We start from the raw sequence: 17897 nt of genomic DNA, 5'->3' as shown, positions 1-17897 counted from the left end.
GTGTGGTATGAGGACGTCAACTTGATTAATCTGTTCAGCAGCAGAGGCTGCTTGCCTCTGTTATGCTCCTGGTATAGTCGTAGGGACCCAGATAACCCTGAACAATAGCGCATTGATTACCGTCTGTGAAATGCATCAGTGTATTTTTAGCATTATTAAGTATTTTTCAATTATAAATAAAAATTGCAAACATATCACAGGAAAAACCCAAAATGATATATTTACAGCTGCATCATGACAGAAATAACATGAACAATGGAAATGTTCGCAATTGGGCACACTGCACTGGTGTACACATCACTACAAGCAAAATGCTATTTTGCTGTGGATAAAAGAGTTGGACCTTCACTCTAACATACATTCAAAAAACAATTGAGAAATGAACAATACGACAATCATACAAGATTTGATGTTGTTCTGTTTGAAAAGGAGTGGGTGGGAGAAAACACATCAGAGCACACAGTTGAAGCCTCTGTACCAAAGTTTTGTGTTTATATGGAGAGAGAGTCTGAAAACCTAAGCCAACAAAGCTGCAGGTAGAATTGTGTTACCTGCCACAGTCAAATTTTAGCAACACTGAGTGAGTTAGCGGGTGTTAATTTCAAGCCCTGGTGATCATAATTATTTAGACTTCTCTGGTTTTCCATGGGTCTGCAATCACACAATTCTTAGCAGAAAGCAGATTGCAGATGTGAAAATAGGCTGCACCACAGAGAAATTGGAATGTCTCATGATCATATAGACTTTCATCCTGCAACAGTGCATCAAGTCTTGCAAATATCAATGAAAAATCTCTCTTTAATTCTCTTGACTATTAAAGAGAGACTTTGAGATACTCCTTGTGGGTTCCTGTCAACCGCAAGGTAGGAATCACTGTCTTATGAGTTGAATTCTTCACTACTGATATGTACATGAGTGAGGGTATAGATACAGTTAATATCCTCTAAAAAGTTTCAATTTCCTCATCTTTTAAATCAATACCATTTTGACATGTGGTTAAAAATCTGTCTAATGAAATTTGACACAGCTGATCTGAGGGTTGGATGTTTCATATATTTGGAATGGTGCTTGATGATGTGGTCTTTAAACGTAGTAAACTTTTAGCATCAAAAATAACATTTTAATGGAAGACTTTACTGGAATTACTTCAATATTACTTCAGTAAGTCTCATCTGAGATAGAGATTAATGAGCTATATCAGAATCCTTTATTCATAACTGCATGCAGACTTCATATAATTCCTACAGCCATCTGAATGCAGCAGATATATGTATCTATGTTCATATAAAACAAATTGCAGTTAGGGAAATCTAGCCTATCGTGGCTAGCTTATTTAAATCATGCATGCATCAGCACCAGGCTGCTGTAAAATACCAACATACAGGCCTGCACACATCAAAATGCCTTTTATTGTTTTTTTGTAGATGATCTAACCAAACTACTAGTTTTTGCAGTGCAGATCAGCAGGAGCATAGGCATCCTGGAGGCATATTGGACACACACACAGACTACAGAGATCCATGAAAACTAATTTAAATTTATCTTTCCCCTCTACATCACCAAACATCCTCAGGACTGTCCATTCCATGCCAATCCTCTTTTCCACATCTTCATCCCAGGCTACTGGGGCGAAACAACTGCAAGGTTAATACCCCACTTGCCAGTAGGTCTGCCAAAAGTAGTATTGATAAAGTGCATTTTTAATTGCAGTAAGCAGATAGATGTTAAAGAACAGAACCGTTGGTTAAATGTTTTGGGTAAATTTGATAGTGGAAACAAGTTACTGTGATTTCATTAGTTTAGTATTGTTTTTAATGGAGGAGTGATGCATTTTAATTCTTTTAATGAGTTTATCGGCTTCTTGGTTATTAGTTGCAAAGAGTGCTGAGATTTTCTATACAGTAACTCCAGAACTGCCACAGCTGCTGCCATGCACCTGCGCCACTGCACCTGCACAAAAGCCCCCAATCCAACTTCCCCATACACCCGCCAATGCTCCACCTCCCTGTCTTTATTCAAGCAGTACCTTCCTAGCTTTTTGTTGTTGTGAGTGACAAGTGGATTAAGGGGCTCTGGCAGATGAGACTCCAGGTAGCAGGAAGTCAACCATGACAAAATTAAGCAGACCTGACAGTGGCTGCTGAGTCAGTTTCTCAGGAAAAGGAAGGCAGGAGGTGTTGAGAGGAGAGAGTATCCATACAGCGTTTGCACACTGACACACACACACACACAAAGTTACTGCAAAGCTGAGTGAACTGCATATGTGCTGATCAAGACTGATGGACCTGTAGCATATGTCAAGAGGTGAGGCTTTGTCTGGGTTTGGGAAAAGGGCTGCAAATGGATCGGTGATTTAGCGAGTTAGTGAGTTAGTTAATGGGAATGCAGGCATCCAAGATAGCTTGCCTTTCACTGTTAAGATATTGCCTCCTCCGAGACTTAGCAATGAGTTGTTTGAAACTCTAAATAGATGTGTCTTGCTCCTCTAACAAACGATAAAATAGAAGCTTAATAAGTTTGATCCATCAAGTGAAACAAACAGGGATGTGTACACATGAGGCATAAACTAAGCAGTGTACAGTGGGAATGGCTGCACACTTATGTGCTGTTACATTGCGCCAGTATCGTACTTTGGACAGGGTCATTTAAGAACACATAATCATGCTGGCACAGTATAAGTGTAGATGCCTATTATGGTGCCTCACGATACATTGAAGTCACGTTCTGGGACATATTGTGTTTCTGTGTGTAATGACGCACAGTTTTAGGCTTAATTACCAACTGGGCAAAACAATCCACTGCCCCATGGGCCCTAAAAGCTGCAGCTTCTGTGTGTGTAATTGCTCTGTGGTAATTTGATTAACAAAATCAATGATAAACGCCTTAAGATGAAATTATTATATAATCTCAAGGTCTTGTCTTGTCTTGCCCAGTGTTAAATTTTAGTTTGGTTCCTTTTTACAGCATATATTGTGCCTACATGATGATGATGATGATTAAATACTAAGATTTGAATTGCATAAACCTTGGGAGCTGTATCCATATGTCCTGTAAATACCCAAAGCCTTTTTGAAGCCTGGTGCTAGTTGTGTAAGATTATTTCAAGGTACATAGAGGCATACATAATTGTTTATGTAAATATCACATTCTTCAAATTATAGACGCTTTATTGCTGCACATACTGATCATTATGTTGTCAGACAGCACCATCATGAGAATTTACAGAAATTAATGGTGAAAGTGCTCAAAATAGCAGAAGATCATGTGCACCAAGTTTTTATTTTTCTAACCCTAACAATATTTATTTATATTCTTAAAAAGTGTGCATGATTGTCAGATATTCTGTGACCAAAAATCATCAAAGACACTGAACTGTGTTCTCATGTGTCTTGACTATAGATAAAGACAGCATAAATTATACTTCTCCGGTCACGTCGCCAGCAGACAGACAGTGATCAGAATGTGCAGAGGAAGCAAAGTCCAGCAGAAGGCATGGATCTATAAACACAGAGAACAAGGGCTTTGCTCCTCTAATATTGATTCAGTATGGCGGTGAGACCTGCTTTGGAGTGCAAACTTCCAATCAGGATGAAAAACACGTGTCAATACTGCAGAAATGTTTTAGACATTTTCTGTCTGCAAGTAAGCAAGCTGAAAGTCAGGACCACTTTGTTCCACTGAAATATTCTGTGAGGCAATTGTAACTATGGTCTCAGGGATTCATCGTTTCACGCATTTATTTGTGATCAGCTGATTCTCCAGCTTTTAAACTGTATTTGCTCATTCGCCCACTTCATTTATAGCATTTCACAGACATAGATTTATAATAATGATAATACTGAGAAGAAGAGGACAAAGAAGAAGAAAAACAAAACAAACCAAAGGAAGCATTTGACCATATTTATGGTTCCCTGTCAATATTCTTCTTTTTGTTTTCCTGTTCCCCCAAAGATCAAAGAGAAGAACCTTCTTTTGTTCAGTATTTCTATATGCCCAGATATTAATAAGCAAATGTATGCAGATGGCCTCACATGAACCCACTGATGCAATGTATAGAATTATGGAATATCTTGATTTCTTTTTCTTCACACTAAATACAATGAGTGTATTTATGTATTTTCCATCAAAGATAGATTTTCAGTCGTGATAATGAACAGCCTGTGGCAAATATCAAAGTACAGATTCTGGAGGTTGTGCCATATTTTAAATACTATTATTATTAACTTCATTTTAATGTTGAAAATTATATGATCAAACACCCCCAAAATTACTGGTCAGACCTTTTAAACTGTAGACAACTTACAGCTACTGATCTGACAAGATTAATTCTCTCAGTGATAGTGTCTTGCTTCTCTTATAAATTAGTAGAGCAATACTGAAACTAGCTTCATTTGGAAACCTAAAACATATTAGATATAAAGAAAAAGCTAATTAAAATGGTTTTATACTACATACTGTATAATTAGGAAAATGCACCAACAAAACCAATTACTTTTCATAGCTTTCTGTTATACTGTGTAAGATTCTTCTCATATTGTCGACAACAAGATTAAACAAATAAATGTGGTCAGAAAACCTTGTTGATTAAACCCTTGTTACCCAGAGAGTATGCATTAGCAAATAAAACAGGGCTATTTTACAGTATTCCAGTCTGTATTTTGAAGAGAAAAGAGGCTGTAATTTGGAGATGGCTGCATATTGTGCAGATGTCAGGGACAAGCTGGTGAATGCCCCCTCCCTTCAACAAAATGTCCCAAATGGTTCGCCGCCAACTTTTGTTTGGCTCTTCGCCTGACATCACAGAACTGTTTCCTATGGATAGCAGTTATCCCTACACCAAAACAAAATAGTAACAAAGGTGTTACCTGTCTCTCTGTAGAAATTTAATGTTGGTTGCTGATGCGGTAAATTCAAAAATAGTAGGGCAAATCTGAAAACAAAAAATCTGTCACCACACACTGTACACTCAAACAGTGTTACACTGGCCACATGTAATTACAGAAATCTAGTTTATAAAAACAATTGAAGTCTAGAAATAGTTTGTTGTTACCACACAAACTCTATTCTACATCCAAATCAGCAACACATTATATGATTTAAACGAAGATATAACAAATATGTATCTGCAGTATATCAAAACAGTTTATGCAGTGTATAATTTTTGCAAACATTATTTGATTAACTGTGTCATTATCAGACTACTAATGAGGCAGCAGTACGCGAACATCAGGGCAGCCAGCAGGACATATAACAATCAGTCTTTGATGACATCAGACATCTGTGCAAGCCCTAATGCAAAGCTTTCTCATTATAAACGCAGTCGTCTTTTCATCAGAAGAGCAATGCAAACAATTGTTTGATTGTTATTGGACTCCTACAGGTTCTACATGCTGTGCTGTGGAAAACTGAAAACACATTAGAGAGCGCTGTTAAGGTTACATGTAAAATTGGTCCCTTAGGAGCTCTGATTTTATTGTCAAATGCAATTCTGTGGTAATTAAAATCAGTAACAACCAAAGCATCACAAGCTATGCTTTGAACAGCAAGAGACAGTTATCTGTGCATGTGTGTGTGTGTGTGTGCGCGCATGTGTGTCGTCTGTGCAGACTAGATCCAATTGCTTGCCAATAAATGTGTGGACTGATAGACTACGTGCATAGTGGCTGGCTGAATTTATCAAACCTTTCATCCTTGATACCCCCTTTCCGTCTCCCTGAGCCTCTGCACTGCTTAAGAGGTCTTAGCTACATGTGACCGTTAATCAAAGCCAAGACATATCCCCACTGTGTTGCTGGCGCCCTCAGCAGAACCTTAGTCTTGTTATTTACCTGAGACCCACCTATCCAGAAATACATCAACTGAAACAAATGCTCTTTGTTGCCACCCTCTCGCACATTGAAAAACACTCCTAAACCACAGCAGTGTAATGAGGACGCAAAATAAAAATTAGAACAAAGGCAAAGAACAAATATACACATTACAAAGTGGCAAATAACACAAACATTGATGATGTAAAATAAATGTGATCTCTGTCTTTGTCTGTCTAACATTCCCTTGTGTGAAATATACACACTCATAAACAACTATGGCGGCATGCAAGCATACATGTACAGAATCAGGCAAACAAACAAACAAACAAGCACACAGTAGACCCACAGTACTGAACAAGCTGGCCTGGGGTTACGATGTAATGAGATTGTACAGTATGTGGGGGGGTTCCCGTTGTACATCATTTATCTCCATGAATGTATCGCAGCTCTTTTATTAAACAGAAAAAAATATCACAGAAGCCATTCAGCATTGAGGTATTATCCATTTTTACTGCTTCATAAATCATATTTCAGTCATTCTTATGCCAAAATCTGTATTCATTATCATCACCATACTCTCCACTACAATACACACAAGCACTGGGCTGTAGAGCTCAGATACCAATAGTATATCTCTCTATCTTCATTCAGTAATTCTTCTGCAGGAAAAATGCATCATTTAATAATAGGAACATGATCATATTTCTCCACATATATTATTTGGCAGTTAGGTTCTGAAACCAAAAAATATCTAGTCAATACAAAGAGAGGTCTCCTCCCACTGTGAACAATATTGTGTCTTGCTGATAGAAATATATTACATGTGGTTGTTTGTCTTGGTGTGACTGAACCTGATTGCTGCAAGCTAGTGGGGAGCTCTCCAGTGGGGGAGGGAGGGTCATTTAGGAATGAAAATAAGATACCCAATGGAGTGTTTTAATGGAAAGAAAATGTCAATTTTACGTGTGAGTGTCTTCCAGTGGAAAAGTGTGATTATGCAGAAAGAAGTACGATTAGGAATTGACTGTGTGTGTGTGTGTGTGTGTGTGTGTATGTGCTCGCAGGCCATAGTGACCGCATATGAGTGCGCACGTGGCTGAGCGTCTGACTGTGGCATGTCTACTGTATATTCATTCATGCATGCCTTCCTACAGGGGAGTGTGCTTACTGCATCCCTCACAAGGTCACCTATCCATACAGTTGCTCTGGGGCTGATTTACACTGCTGTTCAATATGCATATTTCCTGATGATGCTGCAGTGCTGTGGGTGGTGGCAGTGTGGCAGCTGCAGCCATACTATCCTGTTTCTCATTTCACAGTCCAGTCATGTGAGCCTCTTGTGAGGTAGGGGAATTTTAACGTGTATACAAAATGACCCAGATTTTTGCCGTCTGCAGTAGCCAAGTTAAGAGCTGTGTACGTCTAATTTGCATTCGCCACAAGCAAGCATGACAGATTTTATATGCAGTGTTGCTCGAGTTGCGCACTTGAGGGTGCCATGTTTAAAATTAGAAATACCCCAAAGTTGCTAATTCTTAGTATCACTTAAAACAAATGAATTACATTAAAAATGACTTTTACTCTTGACACATTTAAGTATTTTCCAAAGAGTACTGATTTAAATGTTCTATATATATACAAGGGAAATGTGCTACTACATGTGTTCATCAAACATGGGTGCATTTTCCCTTTAATGTGACTTACAGTAACACTGTAGCCACATGTAATATGATATGAGCAAGGCAGGAAAAAAAAGGTCCTCAGAGATCCTCCACTACCAGGCTTGGAGAATTAGTTACTGAGGAGCACGTCTCTTCATTTCTGTGTAGCCAGAAATAGCAAGTCATTAAGAGAATGGCAGGTGATGGGCAGATTAGGAAGGCTCAGCAGAGGCGATACGTAATGAAGACAGTTCAACCTTACAGTATTCTTCCCTGTCCCACTCACCCATCTTATTGCCTTCATCCATTGTTTTCCTTATCTTCACAAAGCTTCAAACCACTTTTTTTTTTATCCCCCCGAGTCTTTCAAGTTGAAACACAACTTGGGGACACAGTATAATGTGAAGTTTGGTCTCTGAGAATATACTCCTCTCAGTATGGTTTAAAAAAAAAAAAACAGAAATGAGAACACACTGCTCCCATGACAAGTTACAGGAATTGTAGAAATAATGAGAGCTCCATATGCTGTGATAATTTTAATGAACTTGGTGAAAAGTGGTTTTACTGCACAACTCTACCAGTGGAAACACATCCATGGGTGATATCTAACTGTATTGAAAAATAGATCACATTTTCTCTGTCATGAGCCGACCTTTGCCTTCTACACCAACCAGTTGAATGTTTAAGGAATTATATATGGATCATAGCACCAATTTTTAATTGGTGCTTTATTAGAGGCAGGTGTACTTTGAGAGGTCAAACATACAAGTGGATAGGCTAAAAACACATGAACAGCACTGGCATCAGTTATAAGATAAATACAGTATATGGTACTTAAAGTATGTTGTTTGCGTCAGCTGCATAATTAGATTGGGTCAACAAAGCCGTTTCCAACCAAATAAAGTGACAAACATTTCTATTCTAATTTTAGGATATTTATAATGAGTGCATTAAACATTTAACAAAAAGTATAAAATATGCCCAAGGTCACAAAGTTTGGCTGGCGTACTTAGCACCTGATTATGCATATAACTGACAAAGACATGCTCACATAGGATTCATTTTAATATGAAAAGAAAGTCTTGGCAAACACATGTGCAACACATACCCACACATTTGCCCACACACCCCTGATGTACTGTAGCTGCACTGTATGTATGTCACGAGGATGAATTTTTGTATTTTGAAATACAAAAAAAGTTTACACAGAGAGGAAGAAACTTGGTTTTCCAACATTTGGGGCTTGGGGAATAGTACATGTACATTTGGTCGTGAGCAGAAAAGAAAAATACAGAAACAAAGGAAACTTAAGATCTCATGTGCATCATCTCTTATTTACTTGGTTAGATGATTTTCTTGATGACAGATGACAATTAGAGAGGATGTTCCAGAACCGTGGTTTCTGACTGTGGGCTGTGATACAGTCTTGGTCCGGTGGGATTCCACTGTTGTGTTCTGCTTAATAATCCAAATCCTCTAAATCCCCTTCGGCCCACTTCAGTCCTTTGATTGCTCCTTGTATTTTTATTACGTTATACTCCATTTTCATAATCTGGTGCACAGCACTCTTATGGTGTGGGCTGTAGAGAAAGAAAAGAGACAGCCTAACAAGTGCCGCATACTGCTTTACTAAGGTCATTCAGATTACAAGGGTCACTCTCTAATCCATAAAGCTGGGTATGTCTGTGCCCAATTTGGAAAAAAGAATTCTTGGAGAAAAATTACTACATGGTAAACTGGCAGTGGCAAGCTGCATTCATGTGTATGCACAGCCATTAAAGTGTGTGTGATGTGTGTGTAGCTGCTAATGTAGATGTACCTGAGCTAACTTGTGCATTTGCCTGCTTTGCCACCTGGGAAGATGTCCGTAGGCGACAGAGGACAGATATTCACTTTGCTCAGTCACCATGGATCATGCAACACAACCTTTTGAAGGAAGTAATTCATTCAGCGATAAGCACAACAAAAAAGGGAGGGAAAAGAGCACTGTCAGCAGCCATCAAGATGGTAGAGTGTGATAGGCAAGTCTAGCTCTGTAATCAATCTGCACATGCACTTTATGCAAGGCCATGAAGTGCATTTCAAAGACCATTGCTTGGCTGGAAGAAAATAAAGAAGGGAACATGCTCGGGAGCTGTGGACCAGCTGTGGACCATGAAAAATGATCATTGATAACACTTTTGATAACAGTTTAACCCAATCAAATAGTTGTCAAGTAACAGTTCCAGGTTTTACCTAATTCAAATTCAGTTTCACTGTTTCATTAAAGGGATAGTTCGGTGTACAAAGAATTGCTTAAAAATGCAATTTCACTCACCACTGGTAACTTTATAGCCTTAATATCCAATACTGAGTCACTGAATTTATCAAACTTATTTGTTTTTAACATATCCATGTTAACAATGCTACTCCAATGCAACAGTACCATATACTGATACTGTCAATTTACCACCCTGGGATTAAGTGCCAGTTATATTAATTGCAGTGTATTCAAACATTCCTGAACAGTGAGAGTGATTTAAAAAAAATATACAGCTATGATTTGACAGCACTGTCATGCAACTGCCATGTGTCCTAACATGATACAAATAACTATAGTTAGATTTACTCTTGAGCAAATTCACTGTATAATACTAAGATTGTATAGTTCTCCTACAGAGTCTGGCCCTTTCTGTCTCCCCTCATTTTCCCTTTTTTCCCTCAACAGCCTGATGCCAAGGGTAAGATATACATCTGTCTAATTTCTTGCTTGTCAGCCCACCATCTGGTGCAGTATCAACATTAAAGACAGGAAAAATGGTATCACACTGTCAATCACACACACACACACACACACACTAGTGTAGAATGCACATATTACTAAGACCATAGGTGGTGGACGTCTTACAGACAAATTGGTATTTTTTGTTTATCCATCAGTGTGATGTTTTGTCAGGTTCAGTGTGACCACTTCCTCGAGACATCAGTTCAGTCTTAAACACATATGATTAATTTCAAGTGCAAGAAGCAAGTCAATATTTGGTGTTTTAACATAATGTAAAGTGGTGCTTTTAACAGCTGGTGCACACAGAGCACAGTGCTACACAATGCTACAGTGGAAACTGATTAGTTGTATTTGAATTGGCCCCATTCCCAATACTGCGTATCAGCTTGGAACACCCAGCAAATGTATCCAAGCCCTCTTATCTTATAAACATAAAGGTAATTTCAAATACAATAAAATATAAATAAATAATCAAACCTATTATGTTGTGACAATGCTTTAGAAAAGACTTGGTTAGGTTCAGGGAAATAAAATAACTACTTTGTCAAAGTTATCATGGGGCTGAGGTCATAGATTAATCAGGGTTATGGTTAAAAGAAACCACAATGACAGTCAGTTTGAAGCAGGAACAGTGGTCTCTCGTGTTTACATTTTACGTTTTGTTGACCCATCCATCCATCCCAGCATCTACTTTACAGCATCTTTGGGCTCATTGTTTTGTTTTTCAAAGTTAGCAACTAGCTGATGAACATAATGGAGGATTTAGCAGGGTAAGAGCCAGATATTTTGCTCAAGCATTTGGGGAGACCGAGACCATTACATACACTGACATTCAGAAGGTGGCCAGAAACACAACTCCAAATGAAACCTATCGTGTCAATGAGGGACCATTTGCCAACAAATTCACCATATCAGCTAAAAGCTCAGTGTTGTGTTCACAGCCTGTTTTTGCTGCCCCCCAGTGGCCAAACTCCAGTACATAAACTCCAGTGGCCAAAAAAGAAAAAAAAAAAAAAAAAACACTAATGAGTTATGGTATCTGCCATTCTGCAGCTCATACAGGCTGAGCTCACTGTTGGCACAGTAGTTTCTGACATGTTCAAATCGTAGATCTGCTACTTAGCATAAGTTTTTTTTTTTGTGTGCTCAACACAACAGGAAGATCTACAAGAAAAAAACACCTAAAGTTTTTGATGAGACGCATTGTTTCTCTCCTTTAGTGTACTACCTCATTTGGCCTCTTGGAACCTTATAAAAGGACTAATAGGAACAACTGGAAAGAACTTAATGAGCAAAAGCAACAGAAAAGAGATATTTTACTTCTTTTTTTTCTTGTGCAACCTCTTCAAGGTCTCAACTGTGGATTTGCTGAATATTTTAAAGCAACAGCGTCATTATTTCTTTTGACAGTGGTTTGGGATGGGCAGCAGAAGTGGTCGCGATTTCAGTGCTTTTGTTTGGAACAGGACAGGGACATGGTTAACGAAAAATAGGCATTCATATTTTTCCTTCAAAAAACCTTTTAAAAGTGACTCTAAAAGAAAGGGAAAAAATAAATTAATTCTTGAAACAAGTTGGTCATGTCACCAGCTGCTACTTTAAAGGCATATTGTGTAAAGGTGTTGCTTAAAATGCAATTAAGCTTTCTTTTGAATATTGAATCAATTAGTCCTCTCATTATAGCTGGTGGGAAAAAAAAATTGACCGTGTTCTCTGTGTGAGAACCTGTCCTCAAGACATTCTGTCACAGCAGAATGTCCGTGGGCCACAGGGTGTTAAATATATATATATATATAAAATCTAAGTCATTCAAAATGTGATAGTTGCCTAATAACTGTTACATTATCAACTGACAGCAGTAATAAACATATGTTAATGGCCAGTTGGTTGTGTGACCTTTTTATATCGTCTTGTGTGAAGAAGTCTATGGAGAAAAATACCACCTATTCTGAAGACTGACACACAAATATACAAGTGTTTACTTCTACGTGCACGTAATGCAGAGATTTCCACCATCACATACACATTTACATACATGCCATGAGCGCATTTGCTTGCTTCTCAAATGTATTTTTCATTTGAGTTCTAATTCCCTTGCAGGTGACAGAGACACGGACGGGGCCACTGGGATGCAGCAGCTATGACAATCTGGACTCAGTTAGCTCAATCCTTCTGCAGAGCCCCGAGAGCAAGCTTCATCTGCAAGGTAAACAAACCCCAGCCTATCAATATTTTCCATATGCTGCCCCGCAATGTTCGACATGACGAGGCAGCAGGGTCAAACTCTTATTTTGGCCTCTAAAATTAAAGGGGATATTTAGTCATACATGAAATGCTAATAGGTGGACTAGGGAAGTGGTTTTGTGCTGTCTGAAATTGAATGTCAATGCATTTTTTAATTGGGGCTGGGACTGGGATGGATCTGCTTCCCAATCCCCTCTAGGGATTCCCTGCGGTTATAGATGTCTGCTTGTGTTCTAATGTGATTGTGTTCTTAAGTCTCTCTTAAAGCTTTGTTCAAAGGCATGCCCAAATTCAAACCAGTTGCATGAACTCTGCAAACTATTCAGAGATGAAAGCAGGAACTAGAACTCTTCACTCTCAACTCTTCGCAAGTGCAATGTATATAAAAGACAATTAGAAACAGCGAAGAAAGGTTTCATTATACTTATAAATATTGAGGTCAAAATCAGTTTTATTTGTAGTTTATCAGGATGTACACCAACAATGTATTCAGTGCATAAATGAGTCACCTTTATTATGTTTCCTCCAGAGTCTACTAGCATTTCAATAACAAATCATACATCATAGGATTCAAATGGTACCTTTAACCCATTAGTGGTTATGTTGTTATAAAGCGGAAATAGTTCTGTCTTGAACATTGACACAAGTAATAATTAGCCTAAGAGAAGGAATTGCTTGCAGTGACAGTCACCCAGGGGGAAAAAGAACAATGAAAGACTGCGCAACTGTGGTCAAGTGTTAGAAGAGAGTGATCAGTACTTTGATTTATTCCAGTTTATGCAGGTTATTAAAACCGGTTTCAGAATCATCAAGGCATATTTTCAATCCATTCCTGACCACCCTCTTTCCTTTCCTCACTGAAGGGATCATTACTCGTCTTCTAAAATCAGAGAACTAAGTGGTTTGTCAAAGAATCACTTTTAAGTCTGCCACTGCCACTTACTCAAAGGGACTCTATAGGTTTTGGGGAAAGCTTTATTGTCATGCTCCAAATGTATTAGCATTGTGCTTTGAAGACGGTTTTGTCACCCAATTGATAGATGACAGGCCTGGCAGAGATTCTTTCCTTCGGCTTGATAATAACCCCAAAAGAAAGGAAAAGCTTTTCTGATTGGTTTCAGGCTTAAAGTTTTGTATTATAGTCCAAATTACAGTGGTGTGTGTGTGAATGTGTTTATGTGTTTTGTGTGTGGGCGAGGTGCTGAGAGTTCTCCTGAAAATGCATTCTTTTAAGAGCAATTATCGTTTCTGCCTTTAATTAGAAAGACAGCTGATGGTGTAACTTCTTCAGCAGTCATAGTGCTCTTCAAAGTGATGGCACTTCACACAGCCCGTGAAGAGGTAGGTAGTCAATGGAGAGCTTTTAAGGTCCGGGCTGCTCAAATATATTTATAATGAGATCCAATCATTTAATATTCACCCTACAGTTTTCATTCTGTCATGAACGCAAGTGCGAGCGTAACAATTAGAATTCTTTTATCTCTTAGCGCACCATGTATTCCTCTCAGATCAAACCAGCCACATACATTTATAAAGAAATCGCCCTCCTGTGTGTATAAAATTGGCATAGGTAAAATGTTTCATTCACTTGGGTTGCAGGCTCTGGTTTGCTTTGAATCCCACGTTGGTGGGATGAATGCTTTGGATTTTTTTTTTTTCTATTGTTCCCAGGTAATCCGGTCAGCTTCTGAATAGTGCAGTCTTTCTTTTCTGAAGCTGAGTAGTGCATTATATAGCCATCTAGCATTAAGGTTGTCTTTTTGAAGCTATGTACTTACATTAAGACACGTGAGGCTATGTCCATAGGTCATTTTTTCCCTCAGTGTTAACAAATGCAAGCAGATAACACACAGAGACGGTCTTTACTTTGATATGTTTATCAGTACTCCGTGACGTGCAGTTGAAAGCACTGAGTCATGAAACATCAGAGGGCAAATGTGTGCAAATTATTTTCTAAAAGTAGTAAAGCAATTAATTATTTTCAACAAAAGAAATTGGTTTTTCTATGACTATGAATTGATACATTTCCTGAAGTAATTTTGAGTCTGGTTGCTTTGAAATCTTATGAGCAGTGTACGGTTGGCTGGTAGAGCAGTACTAGGTGGGTGCTAAGTGGTCGCTAGAGTTTAGACATATACTTTCCTGTTGTTCAGGCTAGTTTCTAGAATATCTAGAATAGGAGTTGGTTGTTAATGAGGTCTTTGGTGGTTACAAGGTACTACATATCAGCAGCAGAACGACAGAATTTCAGCTTTAGCTGCAGCAATAATATTAGTAGTGGTTGGAGGACATTGAATTTGGAGCTATGGAGCTACCCCAAACTGATGCCTCCTCCTCACTACAATTTTACTGAGCATCAGTCTATATGAAGTCACAGTCAAAGTTGTTGATGGCACTCTAGGTATTGGGAGGGGCAGGTAGATTGTGGAAGTTTATTTAACCAAGAAAATAGTAAAAGATGCACACAACTGTCCAAAGAAATATTTGGTGAAATAGCCAAATAGAACTTTTCTTTTCACCATACTCACCAGCATGTGTGAATTCATGTAAGTAGCTAGTGGAGATGGCTAAGTTACTACATTACCAGGCTTCAGGTTCCTCATGGTGGGGGAAAACAGTGTTTTTAAAGGGATGAGAAGAGCTGATGTGATTGGCCATTACTGATGCCAGCCCTTTGCCAACCTCTAACAAACCCAGTGATAATGTATGTATGATAATGGATTCTCCTGATCCCACAGCACTTTCAAGTGTGCCATAGGTATTCTGCAAAGACACAAAGACACCACAGGTGTGCTGCTATTAAATTCCTGGAACCAAAGAGTCCCAAGCTGCAAATGCTTCCTCTATTCTGCTGTGTTTCCGTTTAAACTGATGTTTAAACGGAAACACAGCAGAAGTGTTTGGAACAGAAATGCATTTAGATAAATGAAGGTGACAACTGCTTGATTAGAAAAATACGTACACTTCACAGTAGAAAGGCATAACGCACCATATCAGCAGCATGTTTTTCCTTTATCCAAATGCACTTAGTTAAATTGCATATGTAGACAATTGCAATTTAATGGTTGAGCCATTTGGAACAACTTGTGAACCTTATAGTGGTTCCCAAAGCGGCTAAATCACCTTTTATTCTCACAAAGCACGGTGACATTCCCTGACAGATTTACTGTGTCCCCTGACTGGACTTCACAGTCACTGACCAAAAAAATGACAGCTTCAACAGCACTGCCTTCTTTGACGACACACCACAAATGGACTTCACAAACCATCCCTTGAGGAAGAAGACACTGGCTGGGCACAGGGCTGCTCTAATAAGCACTAGCAGCTCTCAGCACATCTAATGAACACCCACCATGTGTCTCATTCAAACGCCTATTGACCTTTTACCAGACAATTAGCTAAAATGCAAGGTTCTGGCATTTAAACTGTGGGGAGGAGTTTCATCTGACTAGTGTGGAAGATCAGGATAACTGGCAACACTATTTAATGTAGAATATGCACACTTTGCAGCCTTTTAGTTGAAATAGAATTTAAGCTTTTACAGCAATTACAGAGTGCCATCTCTTTATTTTTTCATTCCTCTGCACATATATGCAATTTTTTATTCATAGCCAAGAAAGGTTTCCAATGTCCACATTCTAGAGATCAACTAAGTAAGTAAAAATCTCAATGTAGAATGAAAAACAACTGGGCATATTAATTGAAGCTGAGCAATAAGTAAGCAAATTAATTCAAAAAATGTTGCAGCAGCACATATAGTATTCAAGGATAAATGAAGAAAGAGCAAAGACTCATTTTAGACTGTTTCTATACATGTACTTACTGGATTAACTGCTTTTTCCTACAATGTAGGCATATGGTAGTTGGAGGACTGTCTTTAATGAATGACCTTCTCTGAACTCTGTCTCTGTGTTAACTTTGATTTCCCTGTGAGCTCACACACATTTGCATCACCTATGCTACACACTGCATATTTGCACTTTCCTGTAAAAAGCACGTGTCTCCACAATTGGTAAAGTGAAGATTCAGGGTTAAAAATTCCTTTATGATTTGTGGAAATTCTCATAGTCTGTAAGATGAATAATCTTAAAACCCCACTGAGTTTGTTGAAAGATTTATTGTGTGAAACCAGGGCCATTTTTTGTTTTAGCTCATGAAAAGTTGATGTTTTGGAGATGATTTTTGCAGGACTGTGACAGTGTGTCACCCAGATGATTTGAGTTTTTTGGTTTTGATTCTTAGTAGAAAAAAATGTTGATTCATGGAATTTGAAATAACAAGATTACATCAAGGCTACAAAAGTGCATCTCTGTCCTCCTTGCTCTGGTGTGTTTAAACAAACCAGTTTTGACATAATATAGAAAAGGAGGTCTGCATTCACAAAATGTGTCTGAAGTCCCCAAATTCATTTTTCCTCATTTATCAGCACAGGAAAATAAAGCAGCAAAAAGGTTTTAGCTTTTAGCTCGAGGCCTCTTCAGTGTGCTCTCACACTGAAAAACTTTAGTTAATCCTAAATAAAATAGTCACTGGCTAACAAAAAATAGAGAGATTAGCCAGTGTAAATGCAACACAATGGGCTTACCAACACTGGCTGAATGAGAATAACCAAATAAAGTATATGCAGTGTTATCTGACTGAGTGATAACATACACAGAAAGTTTATTCTACTTCCATTATTCAGGTTTTTATGGCAGTTCCATGTAGCCTCCTCTGTATACATGTATTTGCCTCACTGAGATTGTGTGGGAAAGTGCTTTTTTTTTTGAGACAGGCTGTCTAAATCACCACCAGTGAAAAGATTGCGAATAAATTTTGAATTCAACTTTTAGGAGGTACAATTGCAGAATCAGGTACAGTTTTATGTACATTTCCTCTTCTATTTGTGTCAACCAGGTGGTAAGTCAGAATAGTGAGTGTGCATGTTTATGTGTGTGTGTGTGTGTGTGTGTGTGTGATATCCCACACCTCTGGAACCATTTCTGGTGAGCTGTATAAAGAACTTTTTTTGTCAGGATTGTCACAATTATTTCTCTATCTCAGTTTTGCGTTTCTATAATTGTTCTTTTGAAAACTTTTTCACTCCCTTGCTTTATCTATTCCTTACTCAGCCCATTTGGTTTTCTGCCTTGTTCCTTCATTTTTCTAACATTTTCTAACAGTTTTCTTCTTCTTTTCTGTTCTTAACTGTGTTTGCCCTCAATCAAAATTATTTTTTCACATGCAAAGTATGATGTAAAAAAGATGTAAAGTGTATGCTCCAAATATGATCCATATCCAACATGTAGTTTCTGATTATCGTAAACTATATTGAACAAAAAATGATGTATATGTATAATGCCACTGCACCCTTTCCATCTTTTGGAAATGAATAAACTTGTAAAAGCCTTAATCTAGACCAGCTATTTTACTTATGTA

The 17897-nt window shown here is 38.2% G+C and overlaps 1 protein-coding gene across 2 annotated transcripts in view; it reads left to right on the top strand.

Moving 5' to 3' along the window:
• Positions 1–17897, top strand: part of brinp1 (bone morphogenetic protein/retinoic acid inducible neural-specific 1) — a 135905-nt gene that overhangs the window by 91143 nt on the left and 26865 nt on the right. For both annotated transcript variants that reach the window (XM_018662484.1, XM_018662483.2), the window contains one exon: positions 12336–12441. In XM_018662484.1, coding sequence (XP_018518000.1) covers positions 12336–12441 — 106 coding nt within the window. The remainder of the gene's footprint in view (positions 1–12335; positions 12442–17897) is intronic.

Source organism: Lates calcarifer, linkage group LG9 (assembly GCF_001640805.2).
Source record: "Lates calcarifer isolate ASB-BC8 linkage group LG9, TLL_Latcal_v3, whole genome shotgun sequence".
Classification (NCBI taxonomy): Eukaryota; Metazoa; Chordata; class Actinopteri; family Centropomidae; genus Lates; species Lates calcarifer.
This window is presented reverse-complemented; position numbering and strand designations above follow the sequence as displayed.